The sequence below is a fragment of the Panicum virgatum genome, chromosome 1N (genome assembly GCF_016808335.1).
Source record: "Panicum virgatum strain AP13 chromosome 1N, P.virgatum_v5, whole genome shotgun sequence".
NCBI classification, from domain to species: Eukaryota; Viridiplantae; Streptophyta; class Magnoliopsida; order Poales; family Poaceae; genus Panicum; species Panicum virgatum.
Genome location: NC_053145.1, coordinates 66,350,299 through 66,370,305, shown reverse-complemented (window position 1 = coordinate 66,370,305; position 20,007 = coordinate 66,350,299). Strand labels below are relative to the sequence as shown.

The window sequence follows — 20,007 nt, the reverse complement described above, 5'->3', positions numbered from 1 at the left end:
CTTAGATACCCTTTTTTTCAACTATTTCAGAATTTGGGCGGCACGCTTATGTGGCAGTTAGGTGCTAGGTGCTACCTCCAAGGCTCCAATCTAACTTGCCTCCTTGCTGCTCAGTCTGCTTAGATCTTAGTGCTTTTTATTATGCTCCAAATTGTTTGGACTTGATCCTGGACGTGCTTGTCCCAATTCTTGTCATGCCAATGCATATATAAGTGATAGTACCAGTTCATATGTAAAGTGTAACCAGTGTCAGATCTTATTTTTTAGACTCGCAAATGTGAGAAAGCGATGAATTTATATTTTGGGGTTGTCTGAAAAGAAAGGGGAAGGGTATGCTTCTGCACAGAACTGTATATGCTTTGTGAAATTTGGCTTCTGGGCTATGGTAAAATTACATTTGGAATAGGATTTGCTTACTTGGTGACATTGGATATGTTTCAAATGATAGAATCATTTGTACTGTACCTAATTGCCCAAATCCAGTAATTTTGGTAGCTTGTTGAACCAAACACAATCCTGGAACAGAGCAACAGAGCAGCTAACAGTGTTTTGTTGTCACTAATATTAAATGGAAACAATGCACTGGATGAGGTTGAATATCATGGATGCGAGAAATAATAGATTTATGTAAACAAATTCTTTACTGTTGACTAATTCACATGTAAACCATGGTCATAGTTGGACAAATGTCATGTTATTTTCAACATGAGTAAACCATTAATTGATATTTTCTTTCTTTACAAAAAAGATGATGCCATATTCATTCTAGAGTAAAATGCACTGGGGTCCTTAAACTAGTCGACATGTTCTGTTTAGGTCCATGAACTTCGAAAATGCATTTTTAGGTCTACGATCTATTCAAGTGTGTCACTTGAGGTCCAAAACGCCCTCTGACCAGCGCTGACTGCCTACGTGGACTGCCACGTCCAATCCAACGTGGCCGTTGGCCGCCACGCTGCCTCCGCTGGCTCGCCCCCTTCTCCCCTTCATGCTCCGACTCGCCGGCTGGGTCCGCGCGAGGCGGGGTGGGCGGCCGGCGCTGCGGCGGCGGGCGGGTGGCGCTGCAGGCGGCCAAGGCGGGGGCAGCCGGCGCGGAAGCGGAGGAGCCACATGGCGGGGAGCTCCCCTGGAGCGCGCTCGCACCGGCTGGGCGGAGCTTGCCCGCGCCCACGGCGGACGTGGCGGAGCTCCTCGGCACGCACGCTTGCGGCCGCCAGGTAGAGCTCGCCTGCGCCTCGGCCTTGCTTGCGCACGCCACGCAGCTGCACGCATGGCCGAGCTCAAGCTGGAGCGGGCGCGCCTGGAAGCTCGCCCACGCTGTTTTTAACCCTACCACCGGCTATCCTGCCCAATTTCCCTCTCTCTGCCACCGCCGCACAGCTCCACTGCGCCGGCATAATCCAGCCACTCCGTTCACCCTCCATCCAAATTGGCTGTGTCAATGTGTTCGCCTCATCCTTGTGCACCTCTTGCACCGCTCAATTGCGCCCCGTAGTACCGGAGCCGCTCACCCGCCCCGTTCTTCCTCGTGGCCGGCCGGCGCACCGCCGCAGACCGCCTTGCAGTGGCCAGCTTTCTCCGGCCACGTTCTCTTCCTCCTTGATTTTGTCTCATGCTCGCCTTGATGTTGTAGTGCTCTCTGGCTTGACCGTTGGTCGATTTGTGCAGCAGGTTGGTCGGAACATGAAGCTCATCGACGTTCAGCTTTCGGCCGCCATCTCCGTCGTTGTCGACTGTGCTCCAGTCGGTTTGGGGCCTTGCTGTCGTGCTGTGCTGCTTTGGGGTTAGCCTCTGAGCATGTCCGTGCCATTTGCGTGGTCAATTTGAGGCTGTAGCCGCTGGGCCACGTGCCATCGCGGGCTTGTCCACCATGGCTGTTGGCACCGCCGCTGCATAGCTCTGCTCGAGCTCTAGCTCGTCCTAGTCTTGCGCAAGTGGAAGGAGATCGTGTAGGAGCGCCATACCACTACACGCCGCGAGCGCCGGCGGCGCGCTCGCGTACGCCACGCTCGTGCTGGTGGCCCCACGCGGAACCGGCCACCACCGCCATGGCTCTGCACGGATCAGGCCGTCGCCGCCATGGCCACCGCGCACAGTAGCTCGCTGCCATGGCCCTATGCATAGTAGGTCGCCGCCGCCGCTCGGCACGACGCCACGGCCGCGCACGAGGGAGACGGAAAAGGGGGATGAAGCTCCGCCCGGTGCCGACAGAGCTCTGTGAGCAGCTCGGGTTCGCGCCGAGCCGCTCACTGCCCACGCTGGGGTTGGAGCTCGCCCACGGCCCCGACGATGCGGGCGGCGCAGGCCCGTGGCGCATGCGGCGGAGGGAGTAGGGGATGGCGGCACGGCCCAGTGGTGCGCGTGGTTGGAGGAGGGCGTGCCGGAGAAGGGAGGAGGACGGAGGCTGCCGCAGCTCGCAGGCGCACTGAGGAGAGGGAGCGGCTGAGCTCGAGCCCTCCACCGTTGTCGCGCGCTCTGCCGGCCAACCCCTGCTCCGCAGCCTCCGTGCCGCGCCGCACCGTGTGGCTCCTCCGCCTCCGCGCCAGCTGCCCCCGCCCTGGTCGCCCGCAGCGCCGCGCTGGCCGCTCGTCGCGCCGCCCGCCCATCGCCACCGCCAGCGAAGAAGGGGCCGCCAGGGAGAAGGGGGCGAGCCAGCGGAGCCAGCGTGGCGGTTAACAACCACGTTGGATCGGACGTGGCAGTCCACGTAGGCTGTCAATGCTGGTCAGAGGCGTTTTGGATCTCAAGTGACACACTTGAATAGATCGTGGACCTAAAAATGCATTTTCGAAGTTCATGGACCTAAACATAATAGGTCAACTAGTTTACTCTTCATTCTATTAACCTACCAGTTGGACTCTCTCTTAATGCATTGTACAACATTATACCAAACTGTTCTGCTAGTCTTATTTTTAATAGCCCTTATACTTTTAGATTATGAGAAGTTTTAACATTGTATATCTACAGGGTTGCTCTTTCCTGCCACTTGGTATCTCGTGTCGTGGAATATTTGTGACCCAATTTTTTTTAATAGACGTTGATCTTTGGATAAAAGGGCAAAAAGGATCTCCTGACAAACAGTTGTTTAGTGGGTATGTCGAAATCGACACTTGTTTGGCTGGATTTGGATACATCCTGACGGGACGGTTTCAGGGTGAATGTCATGGCTTCGACATGAGATATGCTTTGCTAGATGACAGCATTGAGACTGTTAGAGCAACTCCAGCAGGGTTTTTATTTGGGTGATTAAACTCATATTTTAGTCATTTTGCTCAAATTTTCATTTCCAGCAGAGTCACTATTTGGGTGACTAAAATAAGGGGGTGACACTCTCTCAATTTGGTCACCTTTTACTTAGGCTACCAAAAGTAGAGCCCACTATAGTCGCAAAAAAAAATAGAGCCCACTATTTTTTAGTTTATTTAGTCGGTGTTGCTGGAGTAGAAACTACATTTTGAGTGACTAAACTTTGAAAGTGGCTGACTAAAGAAGAAGCAAAAGAACCATCAGATGTGAGAATCGGTGCCTCAACTAGTGGGTTTAATGATGAGATTTTACTATATGATGGAAAGTTTTGTGGAAGTGGGTCCATGTTGAAGCATATCGTGGCTGTGAAGAAGCAAGGGGAATTGCGTGTTGTTTTGAAAATGGGTGACTATACATACAAATGGACTTTTAAGGCTGGAGTTGGAGTTGTTTTAGCACCCGACCACCCAGTTTCCGGTTTCACCGAGTATTTTGTGATGAATGTGTCTTTTAGAACAAGGGGCAAAAAAGCATCAGCTTGGCAGTGGAGTTGCTGTAACGTCCCGCCTCTTTGGACGACGTCCTTGTCCAGACCTTGCCGAGGAAGGCAGAGCTCCTTCCACCCAACAGCTTGAGCTTGATGAGGAGGATGCAATGCACCTCAAGCGATCGATCAATCAATCAATAAAACGACTTCGATTCGGAATACAATGATGATCGATCGATCCCAACATCCGACATGGTTGATGATTGATTCCAGTTCCAGCAACCCACTCGGAAACAAACAAACTACTGATCGATGGAAACAAACTACTAGCTAGTATCATCCATCCTCTCTTCAGTAGGCAGGTATACAATATACAACATAGTCATCAACTCGAAACCATCTCGCGAAACAAGCTTACATATAAAAAAAAAACATCTAATGCGTACACGGTAAACTTATTTCCTTTGCATTCTCTTTTTAAAGGCAGACAGGCAAACAAGCATCCCCTCGTCTTGTCTCGTCTAGCAATGACTTGGCTCAAACTCTTGGAAATGGAAATAGTAATCCTCCTAGAACTTGAATTCCTTCTTTTTCGATTTCCCATCCTTCTCCTGCTGCTTCCTCTTCCTCTTGCTTGCGTTCTGCAAACAAAACCATCCCCAAATTTTCATTCATTCGGCTTCCACGTCTTTGCTAATAATCTATTCTCTTGTTCAATCAAAACCATGCCAAAGGGAACGTACCTCAGCCACCATGTCGCTGAAGTCTTCCTTCTGATTCCGCAGCTTCTCCTCCTCTCGTGCTTCTTCGTACCTGTTTCACAGTTGCAAAAAAAAATTATACATAAGCACTTTCTGCTACACCAACATACATTGTGCCAAAGCAGGTCATATATCTTACTTGGCCGCCAACACATCGTCCATAACCTCCAATTCCTCAGGTTGTATGGTGACATCCACCTTATCAGACTTCTGGTTTTTTAGAAGATCAACCTGCAAAACACAACCATGGCAAGACCTCAGTGACCCTGACTCATGGACCATACAGATAAACAAGCTAGTACTACATGTAAACATGGTGGTGCAAGTGACTATGGAGCTCACCCTTTTGGGAGCAGCTTTGTCTTGTGCCCCGAGCACATACCTGGACAACCATCAAAATACAAATGAGATCTCCATATGGTTGAGCAATGACAAAAAAAAAAAAAAAGTTAGTCACTGGAATCTCTCAGGGTCACTGTCACGTACGTGTGGCTTGATCCGTAGAGTGTCCCAGGGGCGATTCTTTCCTCTTTCTGCTCAAGAACCTTCAGATAAAAAAAAAACATTGTTCATCAATTGCAACAAGAAATCTAAAAGTTTCACAGAAATAAATAAGCCTCAAACACAACAACAAACAGTGGCCTGTCCTCACCTGGTATAGCTGCTTCTCTGTTTGTCTTTCAGGCTCTTTCCTCTGTAGCTTCCGAAGATCGATAACATCAGGTGTTTCCACACCAGTGGGAGTGCTATTCAAAATGAAGCATCAATACCTAGTTCTGTATCACTAACAAGTAACAAAACTAACTTAATCAATCAAACAAAAGAATAAGGAAGCACCTTGAAATGGTGTCAACAGATTGCATGCCCTCATCCATGTCTTCGTCTTCCATTGGCTCTTCCTCTTCCTCTTCCTCCTCTTCTTCCTCCTCCTCTTCCTCCTCTAAGTCTCCCCAGTGCTTGCTACGATCAACAGGCTCCTCCTACAATGCAACACAATAGTCAGCTATGCCAACATGTAAACAGGTACACATTATTCGCTGACTTTGGCTTAAGAAAGAAAATGTGCCAATTAAACATACATCATAGTTAGGTTCATCCTGCTGTAGGACTCCAAAAACATCTCCGTATAAGGGGCGCCCATGCTGCCATAGATTAGAGAACATGAGAATATGTAAGTTCACTGAGGAAAATATTTCACAAGATTAGAGTCAGGAGGGCAAAAATTGGCAATTAGCATACTTCGTCAACAGGAGGTTTTCCCCATTCTCCGGGTCGATATCCAAAACTTGCACCAGGAGGAATTGGAGCATTGAGACCAGGAATCTTCAGTTGAGGATAGGAGGGTGGGGGGCCATATCTCTGTAAAAATTTATAGGATGTCAATATGCTAACAAAGGGATTCATCAACCACAGGACTAGCTGCATGAAAATTCGTTTTACCTGCATGTTTATAAGCCATGGAGGCGGCGCACCATCAGGCATACCAAGAGCTTCTTTAAGTTCTCGAGATAGAACACCGGGCTTCATTTCCCTAAGTTTGACCTGTCATGTGTTATGCGCACACATGTTAGCACTGTCCCAAGTACCAGGGCCTTAGGAACAAGTACAAACAATCTCATTTTCAAATACAGAAACAGCTAACTACCTCAAACTCCTTTCCTTCATAATACAGGTCACCATGACTAGTCAATTTTGGCTTTGTTTGATATTTGAAGAAAGCGTCATGTAAAACCTGCACACAACAAATCATGTTAGAAGTTATATAAAAGGTTGGAATTGAGCCTGAACACATGGGACAAATACACCCTACCATATCAGTACGTTCAATATCACTTTTTGAAACATGTGAAAGTACAATCAGATTTTAGGAATGCAAGCAAGACACAGTAAAATCAATAAATTGAATGTATGAGACAATTAATAAAACGAAATATATTAGACATACATCCAATTATCTCCGTACCACTACACATAAATGCTGCCATCAAATTAGTACCCTATTAGAGACAGCAATCGAGTTGAGTAACTAAAAATTTAATGAAGATGCGCGGATATATGACAAAATTAAGTTAACAAAACACTTTCAATGCTATAGAATACACTCTCTCAAAGAGAAGAAGGGGAACGTAATTGTTAAGAATGATGATAGGAAAAACTTAAAATGTATGTGGCCTTCAAGGACAAATATTAATGCCTTCACTGACATAAGATTGGAACAAACTGACCTGATAATCAATATCCATCTTTCCCATCTTGGGCTGCATACGCTCTCGCTGTTTCTGCTTTAGCTTTTTGCTGTCCTCCTTCTCAATATATGCCTGAAACAGTAATGAGACACTTATATTTGTAAAATTGAAAATAAAAATTCAACAAACTAATATTCCTCTGCCATGTGTCCCAAGCAAGTACTTAAGCCAAGATAATTAATTTACCTGTCTTATTTTTTCTATTCCAGTAGCTGCAATGAAGTCAGGGAGTTGGAAAGGTTGTTTCTCAATACCTCTCTTCCCCTGAAATAAATAATATGATGACGTAAAATCTGAAACGTTAAAAATAAACTCAAAAACATAAATGTTATGGCACTGCTCAATTCAACATAGAATTCAAATCCTTGTACTAAAAATGAAAGAACAATATCTGCAATGACATGAGCAAGGCTTGTGCGCACAAGTTACAAAGGAATGTCAAAGGCCACAAATCCTAGCAAAACCCATAATCTCAGCGATGTCTCACCTAAGTTAACTAGGTTAAACACACTAAGGTCCGTACTATAGACATCACTCAAGTATTGTATAACCAAGCTCTTGCTCCAAGGTTGTTACAGCATCCCTGCAGAGAATTTACATATATGTATAAGAGGGATGAAACCTTATTGACATTATGTTCCCCCCACCCATTCCACTCCCAATTCTTCTGTAACCAATTCAGAGAACCATGGCATATTTATTAACCAGTATTAATTAACTGATATACTTCTCCACTTTTCCAACTGAATATTCAAGCAGAAAGATAAGCTCAATCTGCAAGTACTTCTATTTGTTTACTAAACTGCACTGCTTTAGTTTGCAAAGTTACTTTTTTTAGGAAGCATTGAAGCACAACTATTAAATTAATTGAGCAACACAACATGATCTGTATTCAGGGCAGATAAACGACAAACCTGCAAGAACTTCCTCTTTTGACACCAGTGCCTTGGAACGGGTACTGTGTTCCTGTAGGACTTCATATAGACAAGTAACTTGGGATCTGATGCAGTCGCATCCCATACCTACCAACACGAGAACACTTGAATCAAACGACAGCCATCCATAAACAATCTTACAGTCAATAGCATAGAGTTAAGAGTAAATGAACAAAATAAAAAAATGGTTTAACAGGCTCTTCAGTTTAATATTGTCATCTTGGTCTGCAGAGGTGTGTGTGTGTGCCATCATAGCTTTCATTTTAAGAGTGAAAGAAAACTCTAACAAACTTGTCTAGCAATGTACCCGGACCACAACAATGCAAGATGAGTTGTCACTATGTATTATTAACACAAGTAAAAAAGAAAGGTTGGATAATGTACCACAGAACCTTAGCAAGCAATACTAAGGAGAAGAGCAGAAGTGTTGATAAAATTGCATGTCTGAATTTCATGAGCAGTTTTAATTGACCTGCATCATCTAACAATGGCAGGGTAGATCATTGGACATATATCTGGATTCACAGCAGGTTTTGGTACAATGCAATGCTGGACGGACAAATACAGGAGGAAGCAAATTCAATCAAGTATAGGCATTAAACTTCCCGAATGAATAGATAACTACTATACAAGACACACTACCTCAACCACATCTGGCCTGGCACATATCTGTTTCAACTCTGCAATTTTCATCCTCCGTTGCAACTGGAAAAGCACAAACCAGAAACAATTTTTAAGCTAATGAAGACATAAAATAATCCTTTGTAAGATGTCATCAATAAACATGCAGTGACTGGAAGAACAAACTTTCTTCTGCTTATTGGAGACACCCCCTTCCTTCTTCTGCTGGGCGTCCTGAGCATCTTCGTCCGAGTCGGATCCATCCCCCTCCTTCGCTGCATCAGTGCCAGCCTCATTCTTCTTCTCACCATCCTACCAGCAAAATAGGAACCCGGTATCAAATTACAGCAGAGCAGCGAGAGTACTAACTCCAGTGCAACACAGCTGTCTACAAAATACCATATTACTTGGAGTTGATAAGAATGTTGAGTGCTGGATACGGCGATACCTCGGTGTCGGCGGGGGAATCCTTAAAGGTGAATTTGTCAAAGATGTCCTTAAAGTCGGCGAGGAGGGCGTCGTCAAGCTCTGCCTTCTCTGGCACGTACTCCACCTCCACCTCAACCTGTGGCGAAACCAAACACCAGGTGGTTCCTAGGTCAGACCAAAACCATCTGAAACCTAAACCCTAGGGGGCTCCATGCTGGTAGGGATAGGAAGTGCACCGTACCTGGGGTTTCTGATCGGCGTTCTCCTTGGCGCCGTCGGGCGCCGCCTCTTCATCGGGCTCCGCATCCCCGCCCGCATCTGCGGCGTTAGAAGCCGCCTTGTTCTTCTTCTGCTTACGACGTCGGCGGCGGCGGTCGCTCTCGCGGGACTTCTTCCGGTTCTGAGCGGCCGATCCGTTGGGGAGGTCAGAGGTAGGGTTGGGGGCGGGGTCCACCTCGGCGGCGGCCATGGCGGTCGGCGGTGGTGGAAGGAGCGAGGCAAGGATTATGGGGAGGGAGGGCAAGGACGCAGGAAGGCCAGCTCCTCCGTCTGGAAAGAAAGGGAGACACAGACACTCTCCTCCATCTTGTGTTGGGCTGTTTGGGCTTTTATTCAGGCCCAAACTATGTCGGCGTGCTGCGATTGCGATTTAATAATTTTTAAATCTTTACTAAAATTTAACTCCTGTTTGGATGAACTAGTGGTAAAATTTAGCACTTCACCTATTGCCACTTCAATCCAAATAAAAAGCCATATAAGATTGCAGCGGACTGTTGTTGTACCACGTTCAATTGTATTGTATAGTATGTAAAGAAGCATCTGATCGGCATACAGTATGCAGTAAATACTCTTGTTGTTTCATGGATTCTTCTTGTTTCATGGATGTGACCCATCCTCCACTACTTTGATGTGTGCAGTCATTTTAATCACCGCGCAGTCAAAGCTTAATGTGTTCTACGAAGCTAGGAACTAGAAAAAAGTGCAATGAACATGAGCTTGGCACACAGCCTATTCCCTTACAAAACCGCACAGCAACATGCTGGATTTACAGCTACAAACGAGCGCTGGTTAAGGCCAAAACCTGTTACATCACTTGTAAAATTCTCCGCCATGTTAGCGGGCAGCTCTTACATACACTGTCAAAAAAGTAGATGCAGCTTGTACACCTTTGCATCGGCTTTGTATGCACATGAACCTAACTAGCCTCTCTATCCTAGTGTCTACTTTCAGTATTATTCTGTAGTGGCAGCAGGAAAAAGAATCATTTCACTGTAAACGAATGGCGAAACAGGGCTCAGTCTAGTGTAGGTGTGTATCTGAATGTTACACCCCTAGAGGGTTTCGAGGGCATCAAGCATCAACCAAATCCATGGAAACCGGCAGATTGGTACGAGTTTGATAGCTTTGGTAGCTTGAGAACTGCAAGCACACCAGCTGCCAGGGAGAAGATTGATGCCAAGGCGAATGCAGGGGTGTTTCCTCCCCCATAGAGAGCATCCCATGGACCTGCTCCGAGTGAGACTACTATCTGCAAACAGGATGCAATCAATAGTGTTGGGATATCTTCAGTAACGACGCATACTGAACGAGAATATTCAAACAAAATGTCTAACCTGGGGAACGACAATAGCAAGATTTAGGACTCCTGTAGCCAAACCTGGTGATGGCACAAACGTTGTCAGTCACCTGTAATCATACAACACAAGCATATACTATACATAAAATCTGCGACACAAACCTTGTCCACCTCCTGAACCAGCAGTCAGCTCGGCAGTAACAGAAAATGGAACACTATAAGTGATCTGTAATGCTTAAGAACAAAGTGTAAGACAGCTTACAACACAATTGAAGCAGAAAAATATGCTAGAGTCTAAGTTTTGGTACTCACGGAGAGTGGTAATCCAAGAAGAGAGAAAACAACCAATGCTGAATTCTTGACTGTTTTATTTGCTCCAATGATGTGATGAAGTTTACTCGAGTATAGATCAGAAGAGATCCAACTTAGTATCGTTGTAGCCATCATGCAGATAAACACTGTAAAGTTACTGATTGCCCAAACCAATCTTGCACCAATCATCCGACATAGTGGATCAACAAGGAAGGAACCAATACCAAGGACAACCTACACAATTGAAGCAAATATTACAGCTATGAACTCAAGTTGAGGTACACAAACACCAAGATTTCCTAGTAATATATCTAAACAATAAACATACAAATTATAGTAAACAAATTGATCACGAGTTCTTACAGAATTCAATAGCAAACCAAATGCACCTTCTCGGACACCATTATCATAAGCTTTCCTCTCACTCAAGTCTCCATTTGGATCCCCATGGTAAACTTCACGCCCCATCCAGTCAGTATCAAAAAGGAAAAAGGGAAACCATGACAACTGCAAAGCAAATAAAACAAGGATATCATCATCAATCTTGAAGGTAGAAAAGAGACCTTAGCAGGTGGTTGCTATGAATCTATCTATGTAATCAGACAGCATACCCATGTTAGGGCCATAACTACAAGCACTGAATGCATTCCTGGAGGTAGATGCCTCATGCTGGTCAAAATGTTGACCAAAACTGCTCCTGGGCCATCATTGAAAACTTCTCCATTGTCCCTGTTCAAGTTGGAATTCACATCTGTGACTTCCTCGGTGTTGGGGTTAGCTGAGACATTGTTTCTATCCACATGGCCATTAGGGAATCTTTCATTGTTTTGTTCATTCAATGCATGGCCATCATCTATAGACCCATTCAGTAGAGGAGCGGAATCAGATAATCCTTGTGCATCCTTTGGATCTAGTGGGATCTCTTCAGCGAAGTACAGGGTAACAGACAAGCAGAACAAAAGAAATACCTGCAAAATATAGCTTGCTCAACTTTTGCATACAGAATAAACAGCCCAAAAAGGGATAAAAGACAAGATCTAAGAAGGATTCTGCTAGTTCTACAATGCATAAAAAATCCTGGCTTCAAACTCCAAGGGCAGTTACAGAATCACTGAAAACTTACAACTGCAACTAAGAAAGCTGCTTTCAAATTACCGCAAGCTTCACAGCAGGCTCTTGTTGTTAGAAAAGGAAACCATCTGCAAAAATAACAGAAAGCAGCCAAACTCAATTTTTGTACAGAACAGAAACTTTTGTTGACTAGGGAGAATTCGGGAAAAATTCAATGTGAAAATGATGGAGCAAGAAGCGCTCATTAAGAGGACCAAATGTCAAAAGAAAGCAGGAAGAGCATGAAATGTCATAATTGATTCTCCCCGCTCTTTGTTGAACTTTTTGTTAGGATTTTCATCATGAAAAAGAAAGGCAAAAAAGCCGTTTTATGGGCTTGCTAGTTTCATTCCAGTAGTTTTAGACGGTTTGCAGAATAAACAGAAAAAAAATGCCGCATAAATTTGGGCCTATTCCTTTTGGATACAAATTGGCTCACATCTTCAGGCTTGCCAACTGTACAAGAGACCGTTTGGCATCGACTAGCACAAGTTAAATCAAATGCAATAATACAATCTTGAAGACGATACCAACTGCAGAACCATAATTATGTTTATGCAAGCACAGAAGACCACACATAAAAGAAAAGAACATACTTGTGCCAATTCCCGCTCGCACCAGCAGAAAAGCCAAGAATATTTCCAACAGCCATCCATGAACAGAATATTGCATTTGCAGAATTACACTGATCAGGACCTGCAGAACAGAAAGGCTCATTCAATAATTGACAATTGAGGGTGAATCTAGCATCAACAAACATTCCAAATTGAAGGTAGTAACCACCTGAAAGATCAGCTAGAAGGGCACGAGCGGGACCCTAAACATATCAGAGCGGAACAAAAATGTTAGGAGAGCATCCGTTAAAATGTAATGCAATGTTATAATAAAAGTTCAGTACCAAAGTTGATAAAGATATGGTGCGGGCATGTCTGATCACATGCAAAAATTTGGAATAAGGTTACCTGCACCGTATTATTTGCAAGGTCCAACATCCAGAATCCAAGAATGAAAACAGTGGCAGCTCGATATCTTGAACCTTTGTATGTTCTGAACAGCATAATTGTCAGCATTTCAGTGACAACAACCTTGAAGTAAACAAAATAGCAAACAAGGAAGAATTATGTTTATTACCTGCAGTGCTCAGTGGTGTCTCCTAAGAAGTAACCAAGGTCTGCAGAAAACCCGATTAAAGTTACCTACGTATGACGTCTATCTATTAGATCATGAAGAGAATGGGAAACACAATGACCTACGAAACTTCATCTTACTCACAGCAGCACATATCATCAAGCATCCAGCCAAAATAAATGGTCTTCTTCTCCCGTACTTTGAGCGGCATTTGTCACTCCACACACCGACACATGGTTGAACCTGGAGCATCATCATTTGGAGATGACTCATAAAGCTTTATATATCCTGACTCCAGAAAAAAAAAATGGCATTATTCTCTCTAAGGTGACTTACCACAAAACCGGTTATAGGTCCACAGAGCCAAATAAATGATGCCATGGCATGATCTATTCCTAGGGTCTGCACAAAATTGAGAAATGAGCAACATGTGAGTACATAGCCAAAATTAGACGTGGGGTCAGAAAAACCTAAATAGGCCAGGAACCAGGTGGTTGTTACAGCTTCAAATTAGAGAAATGCGTCAGCGGAAACAGAAAGGGGGACATCCCAAGCCATCGGCGCTCCTCCTATATCTATCCTGAATGCGAACTCGAAAGTGGTCTCCAAATGGGAAGCCAGAGAGGGAGGGAGGGAGGGATCTAGAGCGATGGAGCAAGGAGCGAAGCAAAGGGTCTTTTACCTGGATGTAGGGTGTGAGGAGGGAGAGCTGCAGCGCCCATCCGAACTGCACGCCCGCGGCGACCATGCAGGCGAGCACGAGCTTGGTCCTGGAGGTGACGGCGCCCCCCGCCTGGCGCGCCCCGTCGGCGTCCCGGTGCGGGTCCTTGGGCGGCCCCTCCCCAGCGCGAGGGCTGCCGTTGAGGCTGACGAGCTCCATCTCGGCGTTGCGGAGGTGGCGGTAGGGCACGTGGATGGGCGTGGCCCCGCTGCCGGAGTCCATGGCGGGCGGCAGATCTGCGGGCAGGGTGTAGGTTTGCGCGGTGAGATCTGCGGGTCGGCGACGCGGCAGTGGTCGGAGGAGTCAGAGCAAGGCAAAGGCCTCTCCCCCTCAGATCAGAGTCCAGACTCCAGATGGCCAAGGGAGAATGGAACCAAGGAGTAAGAAAATGCGACGAGCGCGTGAGTTGGAAGGCGCGGGCGGGCAAATCACAGGCGCGCCGACGCCTGGCCCGGTTGACTGCCCTGCCCGGCCCCGCCGCCCTCACCGCCTGCCAGACTCTTGGGTCTTGGCCAGGGTTAAACTGTCCGACGCTAACCGGTAACCGCCGGCCTCCGGTTCCGGTATACCGGTCCGATTTGGCCGGTTACCGGTCAGAACCGGACAAATTTAAATTTGAATTCAAACTTCCCAGTTCAACCGGTTTGTACCGGTATACCGGCCGGTTTGGCAGGTATACCGGCCGGTTTGACTGGTAACCGGTCAAATTCAAATTTTTTTTATTAGTTTAAATTCAAATGCCCGCAAAATATACTAAATAAATATTTGTATAACATATTTTAGTCTAAATGAACCTCCAACCCTCTTTTGTACTACTTTACATTGTATTTGTATACTTTTGTATGCACGTTTTTTTGTTTAACTTCAAATCCCCGCAAACTATACTAAACGAACGAATTTTTGAGAAAATTTGACACCATTAGATTTGTTGCATCTTGAAGTATTTTTAGAAATTTTTTGAGAATTTTTCATTTTTTAAATTTAAATTTAAATTTGGACCGGTTTCATACCGGACCAAACCGAAACCGGTCCGGTTACCGACGGTTTGGGGAACACTGGTCTTGGCTGATGCTGATTGACAACTCCGCTACTCCTTCGCTTTGCGCCTTTGCCCAACCAAAAGTCGGGGAGTGCTTGCTTCGGCCTAGGAATCTTTTTAGGTACACTACAAGTGCATATTGCTGTCGGCTCAGATTCAGCTCCATAGTCAGTTTCACTTTAACATGCCGCCGACAACGACCACCATAACTTGCCAACTCAACTTCAAAGGGACCAGAAGAAAAACAAAATAGGTGCGTGCTAACTCGCAACTGCCAAATGTTGCAGCAGAAGCATATGATCAGTTGCAATCGCAAGCACCTGCACCTGAATTCCAGCGCCATCAAGACGCCACCGACGGAAATGGTCACCTCGACACAGATGTCATGTGAGCTCTACGCCTCTTTATTCATTAGTAACACAGCTTATACCCATAACAATACAGCATTCTGGTACTAATATCACCCACCGGTAAAGCACAAAAACGAAATTCCAAATTCTATACCCCCAAACACTAACATCATTGCTCTATAGTTGGGGTACTGCAAGGGAAGAAAAGAAAAGGAAAGCCAAGTCAGCTAGGATCACTCCCAAAAATACTGCAAGGGCAACTCAAGCCCCTGCTTATTGGCCCCATCATCTCCTCCATCCAGGAGTAAAGAATACAACTCCAGTAAAGCGTACATGAGTGGCCGGCCATCCTGAAAAGAACCCCAAGTCACAAGGACATAGAGATCCATCTGCGCGACAAAGTAGTAGCACATCAGTTTGAGTAAAAACTTCACATCATCGAGCTCCAGTAACAACAAATCAAGCAGCAGGCCAAATGAGGTTCGTATAAGATCAATATGCAAGTATAAAGGTATTTCGAGCTGGGTACTGAAAAGCTCAAAGCCACATTGGGACGGGAAAAGTCTAAGACCGCCCCCCCCCCAACGTATACCTAGTCGTTCACTTCACCCCTATCGACAAAACCGGATGATTTACATCCCCGAACTAGTGAAAACCATTTATCTAACCCCTAAGGTGGTTTTCCAAACCGCTTTTGCTGACTTGGCATGTCACGTTGGACAAAAATGACAGCGTGGCATTTAAACCCATTTATTAGTTTTTTTTCATTTGTGTTCACCCCCTCATTCTCTCTTCTACCATGTTCTATTTGTAGATCGGCCGCCTCTCAGCCATGAACATCCGCTAGGGGCCTCTCCTCCCTCAGCCCACATCTCAGAATGCACGGGAACAGGACTGCTTCCCCCAACAGGACTCGTTCCACAACAAGGGGCCCGGAACCGGAACCCCAGCGCGTGAACGAGACCCACGGAGCCATCGAAAGGCGCAGGTTGCCGGCCCCCGAGACAGCGCACCCGGTTGAGTCGGCAGCTGAAGTGGCGAGGAGTGGGAGAAGGAACGAGTCGGGTGAGCGGCGAAAGGGATGCCAGCACGGCCTGCATGAAGGAGGGAGGAAGGCACCGAGGTAGGCGGGAGGCGGGGAGAGGAGAGGAGGAGGCGGTTCGCCGGTTTGGGTTGCGTCGTTGGTTTCACCCGTGGCCGGTGCTGAGGAGCGGAAGATGGGGATTAAAAAAAGGATGGAAAAGGCAAGGACTTTTAATCTACGGGAACAGGCAAGCGTCTACCGTCGCCCAGAAGCTCTGCCGCTAGAATTCCGAGACGAGCCTCAACGCTGACCTCGATGGCGTGCACAACTAGGAGTCTGAGCCGAGCCTCGACGTTGACCTCGACGGCATGCGCAGCTGGGAGACGGCCACTGGCGTTCTAGAGCATTGCGCCGACCCCATCCACAGCGTCCCGCTTAGCCTCATTGGGAGTGCCGATAGCTAGTGTGCCTCGCCGCCAACAAGAGACCTCGCTCAGTCTTCTTGGAGCTCCCAGTTCGCTGCTAGACGAAGAAGATGAGAGAGATTGACATGTGGGCTCCACATGTAAGGGATCCACGTCTGCATCACAAACCACTTTAGATGCCAGCAAGGCAAAACCACCTAGCGAAACCACCTTAGGGGGTCATTTAAATGGTTTTGCACATGTTAGGGGGGTCAAAAACCCAGTTTTATAGTTGAGGGGTGATGTACTCGACCCACAATACATTGGGGGGTTATGTAGACTTTTTCCCATTTGGACCTAAATGCTTGTTCACAAAACAACACAAGACTTACAAATCCATAGTAACAGTACATACCTTTGGTAAGTTGACTTTAGAAGGCTCAAGCTTTGTACTCATGGATATGCATCCACTTGGTTGACGACCATTTATTTCCTTTAATCACAGGACAACCTCCTGCAAGAACAATGTGATATAAATAAAACTTTATAACATATACAAATTACTTCAGGGGCAACATCAGTTAAAGATTACGAAAATGAACTTCCAAAAATATAATAGAACAAAACTACAAAAATGCATAAATGAAAGGTCTAATATCCTTCAAATGTTTCCAAATATAAGACTAACCATGTAAACTCAATGGGTCCAAAGTGGCATCTGGTTTCATGCTATAGAAAAGAAGAGCATCTCCCATCTTTGGTTTGACAGAGAGACCTCTTCTAGCACATTCTGAAAGCTCATTATACCATGGTAATGAACTGCTGTTCACATTTGCATCGGGGAAAATAGTCTCACCCCCTTCTTCAACATCTGATCTGTACCCATTGAAAATTTTTTATAAGAACATATTCCATCCAATTAGCATCACAAGAACATAATGAATGTATACGTCTATACGTACAGATACATCAGAAGAGTAGCCATCCTCTGTCCACCATTCTTGGTGTTGAACTCATCAAGAAAATAATCAAAGTGAGGCTCATACTTCTGTCCAACTTCATAGTGCAGAACTTGGAGTCCCTCACCGTGTTCTGTAACCCAGCATGAAATAATATGATTCGACATCATAATATCTCAGTTCAGATGATTAAAAAAAAAGTTGGGAGATACAGGACTAGACTGCATCTCATCATCCAACCGGTAATACCAAAATTGTTTTACATGAGTACTGTCATTCTATAGTCTATACTAACACTAAGAAGACATAATAATCAGACTACATTATGTGATTTGTTGGTGACAGTTCTATGGACGCATCAGTTTTTCTTTGTTGTTTTTGAGATAGTGCTAAGCACAGAGCTTGTTCATGAAGAATATAGCCATACACTATACTTAAAAATCACACACCAACAGGTATGAAGGTGTTCTATGTGGATGACAGTTCTGCGTACACAACAGTTGACTTCATCATTTTTAAGATCACACCATGCGCAGAGCTCATTCCTGAAGATTATAGTCATACACTAAATATCATAAAAGAATCACATACCTACAGGTATGAAGGTGTAATCTGCTATCCTCTTTTCGATTGCTCGAATAACCTTGTCTCTTCCTCTTTGAAGGAACATGCCTGAACTTGTACGAACCCTGCTGTCCTTGCTTTTGCCTGTGGTGCTATCAACAACTGTTGATTTTACCATGTGAGGCTTGGCCAATCCAATTAGGTACTCGCACTCTTCCTTAGACTAATGAACAGAGCAAACTATCAGAAATCATCATAGTCATATAATCATCAACAACGGGTGATAAACTAACAGGTTATAAATTGGGCAAAAATGAAGCAGTTAATAAACACTAGCTACAAACTATATAGTATGCATAACTATGAACAATTTAACAGACAGAACAGCTGAGATGTTTTCTCTTAGTGGACGATAAATATAGAATTGCATAACAAACAAGGTCAACCTAAAAGAAGGTATCGATCAGAATCCTTAAGTCAAGTGTACTTGCATTTTAATAGTATACTGATGTACAAAAACAAGCATTTTAGTAGTCCTTCCTTCTGCAAGCAACTTGGTCCCTCCACTTGTCATTGATCTTGTTTTTTAGACCGAATGTTGTCTTATAAAGTAAGTAACTGGGAAGGCAGTAGTAGTTTGCATAATTTACATCCCAGATCTCCCATGTGTCAAGTAACAACCCACGGCACAAAATAGAGGTTTGCTAGAAGAAATGAAGGCCTAATAGCAGAACTACATGCAATGGAGCAAGCAAAGAGAACTATATGAATGGCAGAATAAAATTTGGACGCCGTGGCATGGTAAGTCATAAGGTGACAATGTGAGCCATTGTTGTATTCCCAGATCCAACTTTGGTGGTGCCCCAGCGCTATCTCTACTACTAAAAATTCCTTAAGCGGGACGCCGCCTTCCGTCGTGTGCCTCGCGGTGTCGATTCAGAAAGCACTTAGATGTTAGCATGACATGGTAGTAGTCCATCTGTCTCATGAGACTCGGAGAATGTTGAGCTTGAAAAAGAGGAGCGATCTACCAGGAAGCTGTGGTAGACGAATGCCCTGGGCTCCCACGAGATGACCTCCGTCCACTGCGCACCCCGCTCTCCCAGACCAACCCTGCTTGCAGCCACAGCGACGATCTGCGGATCAGCACCAGGTCGAGCCAAATCTGAACATGTAGAGCGAGCCGAAGGAAGGCTAGTCACCCGAGGTCGCGGCGGGCGCGTGGGCGCGAGGGGCGGGCGTCGGCGGACTCGGTCTCCCCTCCGGCAGCGTTGGTGGTGGCGGCGCTGGGCGCGGATACGGGGAGGGAGAAGACGCCGAAGGCGACGAGGGCGAGGAGGAAGGCGGAGACGAGGAGCAGGGCGGTGAGCGCGATGGCGTACGGCGAGGCGCGGCCGGCGCGGGTGGGGAAGACGCGGGGCGGGCGGATCCCGCGCATGAGCGGGCGCGACGGCGCCATGGGGGAGGTGGGGTCGCGTCGGGCGGGCGGGGCGCGGCGCGACTGGACTGGCCTGCGTCCGTGTGGGCGGGCGGGCGGCGCGGCCTCGTGCATTCTGTCGCCCCGACCCGTGGATTTCTTCTGTCCTTGCCAAAACCGTGTGCGCCGCGCCCCCGCCTCCGGTGCTGGTCTCGGCTAACTAAAGCCTAGTTTAATTTTTTAAGTAGCTGTTATATGAAATGTTTGATATAAATTCAAATATTTAATATTAATTTAATATAAAATTAATTGCAAATATATGAATCTACTAAGCAGTACGATTAGAGGATGGTTACTACCGCAATTAATGTCCAATATGAACTAATTAAGTTTAATAGATTCGTCTCGTGATTAAGTCACGACTTATGAAATTAGTTTAATGATAGTCTATTTTTAATACTTTTAATTGATATTTAAACATGGGATGTGACGAAATTTATGACTCAAACTGCAAAAACTACACCTAGCCTAAGATAATAAATTTCATGACATGCTAACTATGAGATCATCTTGTATGGTCTTGAGATTAATTGCCCCCATATAAACCCATTGGCCCCTTCTTCTTTTCTACATTTCATGATATGTTACTATTTTTCCATCTAAATGGTGGTTCAGACT

The 20,007-nt window shown here is 45.7% G+C and overlaps 3 protein-coding genes across 5 annotated transcripts; all 3 read right to left on the bottom strand.

The window, feature by feature from the left end:
* Positions 1–3,925: 3,925 nt before the first annotated feature.
* Positions 3,926–9,302, bottom strand: LOC120657695 (splicing factor 3B subunit 2-like). The gene is made up of 18 exons (XM_039936101.1): positions 8,967–9,302; positions 8,745–8,861; positions 8,483–8,608; positions 8,318–8,380; positions 7,655–7,762; positions 6,927–7,004; positions 6,720–6,812; positions 6,140–6,226; positions 5,935–6,036; positions 5,734–5,853; positions 5,574–5,636; positions 5,332–5,474; positions 5,147–5,240; positions 4,981–5,039; positions 4,837–4,876; positions 4,634–4,725; positions 4,477–4,546; positions 3,926–4,374 (listed from the first exon to the last, which is right to left on the bottom strand). Exons 1-18 carry the CDS (start codon positions 9,192–9,194, stop codon positions 4,303–4,305), a joined length of 1,755 nt encoding a protein of 584 aa, XP_039792035.1. The 5' UTR covers positions 9,195–9,302; the 3' UTR covers positions 3,926–4,302.
* A 395-nt stretch (positions 9,303–9,697) lies between these two features.
* On the bottom strand, positions 9,698–13,967 carry LOC120657694 (sucrose transport protein SUT4-like). Of its 3 annotated transcripts, none has more exons than XM_039936098.1 (14): positions 13,534–13,967; positions 13,188–13,253; positions 12,996–13,094; positions 12,855–12,919; positions 12,686–12,770; positions 12,507–12,540; positions 12,320–12,419; positions 11,737–11,812; positions 11,225–11,581; positions 10,977–11,120; positions 10,614–10,847; positions 10,464–10,527; positions 10,339–10,382; positions 9,698–10,253 (listed from the first exon to the last, which is right to left on the bottom strand). In XM_039936098.1, the coding sequence occupies exons 1-14, from the start codon at positions 13,792–13,794 to the stop codon at positions 10,083–10,085; spliced, it is 1,800 nt and encodes a 599-aa protein (XP_039792032.1). In that variant the 5' UTR covers positions 13,795–13,967; the 3' UTR covers positions 9,698–10,082. The 3 variants fall into 3 exon arrangements, with proteins under 3 accessions (XP_039792032.1, XP_039792033.1, XP_039792034.1); XM_039936099.1 differs by having other exon boundaries at positions 9,716–10,253; positions 12,855–12,894; positions 12,977–13,094; positions 13,534–13,949; XM_039936100.1 differs by having other exon boundaries at positions 9,716–10,253; positions 12,855–12,894; positions 13,534–13,935.
* A 1,015-nt stretch (positions 13,968–14,982) lies between these two features.
* On the bottom strand, positions 14,983–19,450 carry LOC120657693 (probable prolyl 4-hydroxylase 3). Its single transcript, XM_039936096.1, has 7 exons — positions 19,115–19,450; positions 18,944–19,025; positions 17,940–18,135; positions 17,352–17,481; positions 17,078–17,265; positions 16,805–16,903; positions 14,983–15,350 (listed from the first exon to the last, which is right to left on the bottom strand). The coding sequence occupies exons 1-6, from the start codon at positions 19,369–19,371 to the stop codon at positions 16,830–16,832; spliced, it is 927 nt and encodes a 308-aa protein (XP_039792030.1). The 5' UTR covers positions 19,372–19,450; the 3' UTR covers positions 14,983–15,350; positions 16,805–16,829.
* Positions 19,451–20,007: the final 557 nt, after the last annotated feature.

What these genes read in the sequence shown, in the direction of transcription:
- LOC120657695 (XM_039936101.1), bottom strand. Translation starts at nt 9,194, where the DNA reads ATGGCCGCCGCCGAGGTGGACCCCGCCCCCAACCCTACCTCTGACCTC. An exon ending in AGATGGATATTGATTATCAG is followed by an intron (nt 6,227 to 6,719) that starts GTCAGTTTGTTC and finishes TGTTGTGTGCAG; the next exon opens with GTTTTACATGACGCTTTCTT. An exon ending in CTCTACGGATCAAGCCACAC is followed by an intron (nt 4,877 to 4,980) that starts GTACGTGACAGT and finishes ATGGTTGTCCAG; the next exon opens with GTATGTGCTCGGGGCACAAG.
- LOC120657694 (XM_039936098.1), bottom strand. Translation starts at nt 13,794, where the DNA reads ATGGACTCCGGCAGCGGGGCCACGCCCATCCACGTGCCCTACCGCCAC. An exon ending in TCCTCACACCCTACATCCAG is followed by an intron (nt 13,254 to 13,533) that starts GTAAAAGACCCT and finishes AATTTTGTGCAG; the next exon opens with ACCCTAGGAATAGATCATGC. An exon ending in TTCTTGGATTACCACTCTCC is followed by an intron (nt 10,528 to 10,613) that starts GTGAGTACCAAA and finishes TAAGCATTACAG; the next exon opens with ATCACTTATAGTGTTCCATT.
- LOC120657693 (XM_039936096.1), bottom strand. Translation starts at nt 19,371, where the DNA reads ATGGCGCCGTCGCGCCCGCTCATGCGCGGGATCCGCCCGCCCCGCGTC. An exon ending in TTACACCTTCATACCTGTAG is followed by an intron (nt 17,482 to 17,939) that starts GTATGTGATTCT and finishes GCTGGGTTACAG; the next exon opens with AACACGGTGAGGGACTCCAA. An exon ending in GGACCCATTGAGTTTACATG is followed by an intron (nt 16,904 to 17,077) that starts GTTAGTCTTATA and finishes TTGTTCTTGCAG; the next exon opens with GAGGTTGTCCTGTGATTAAA.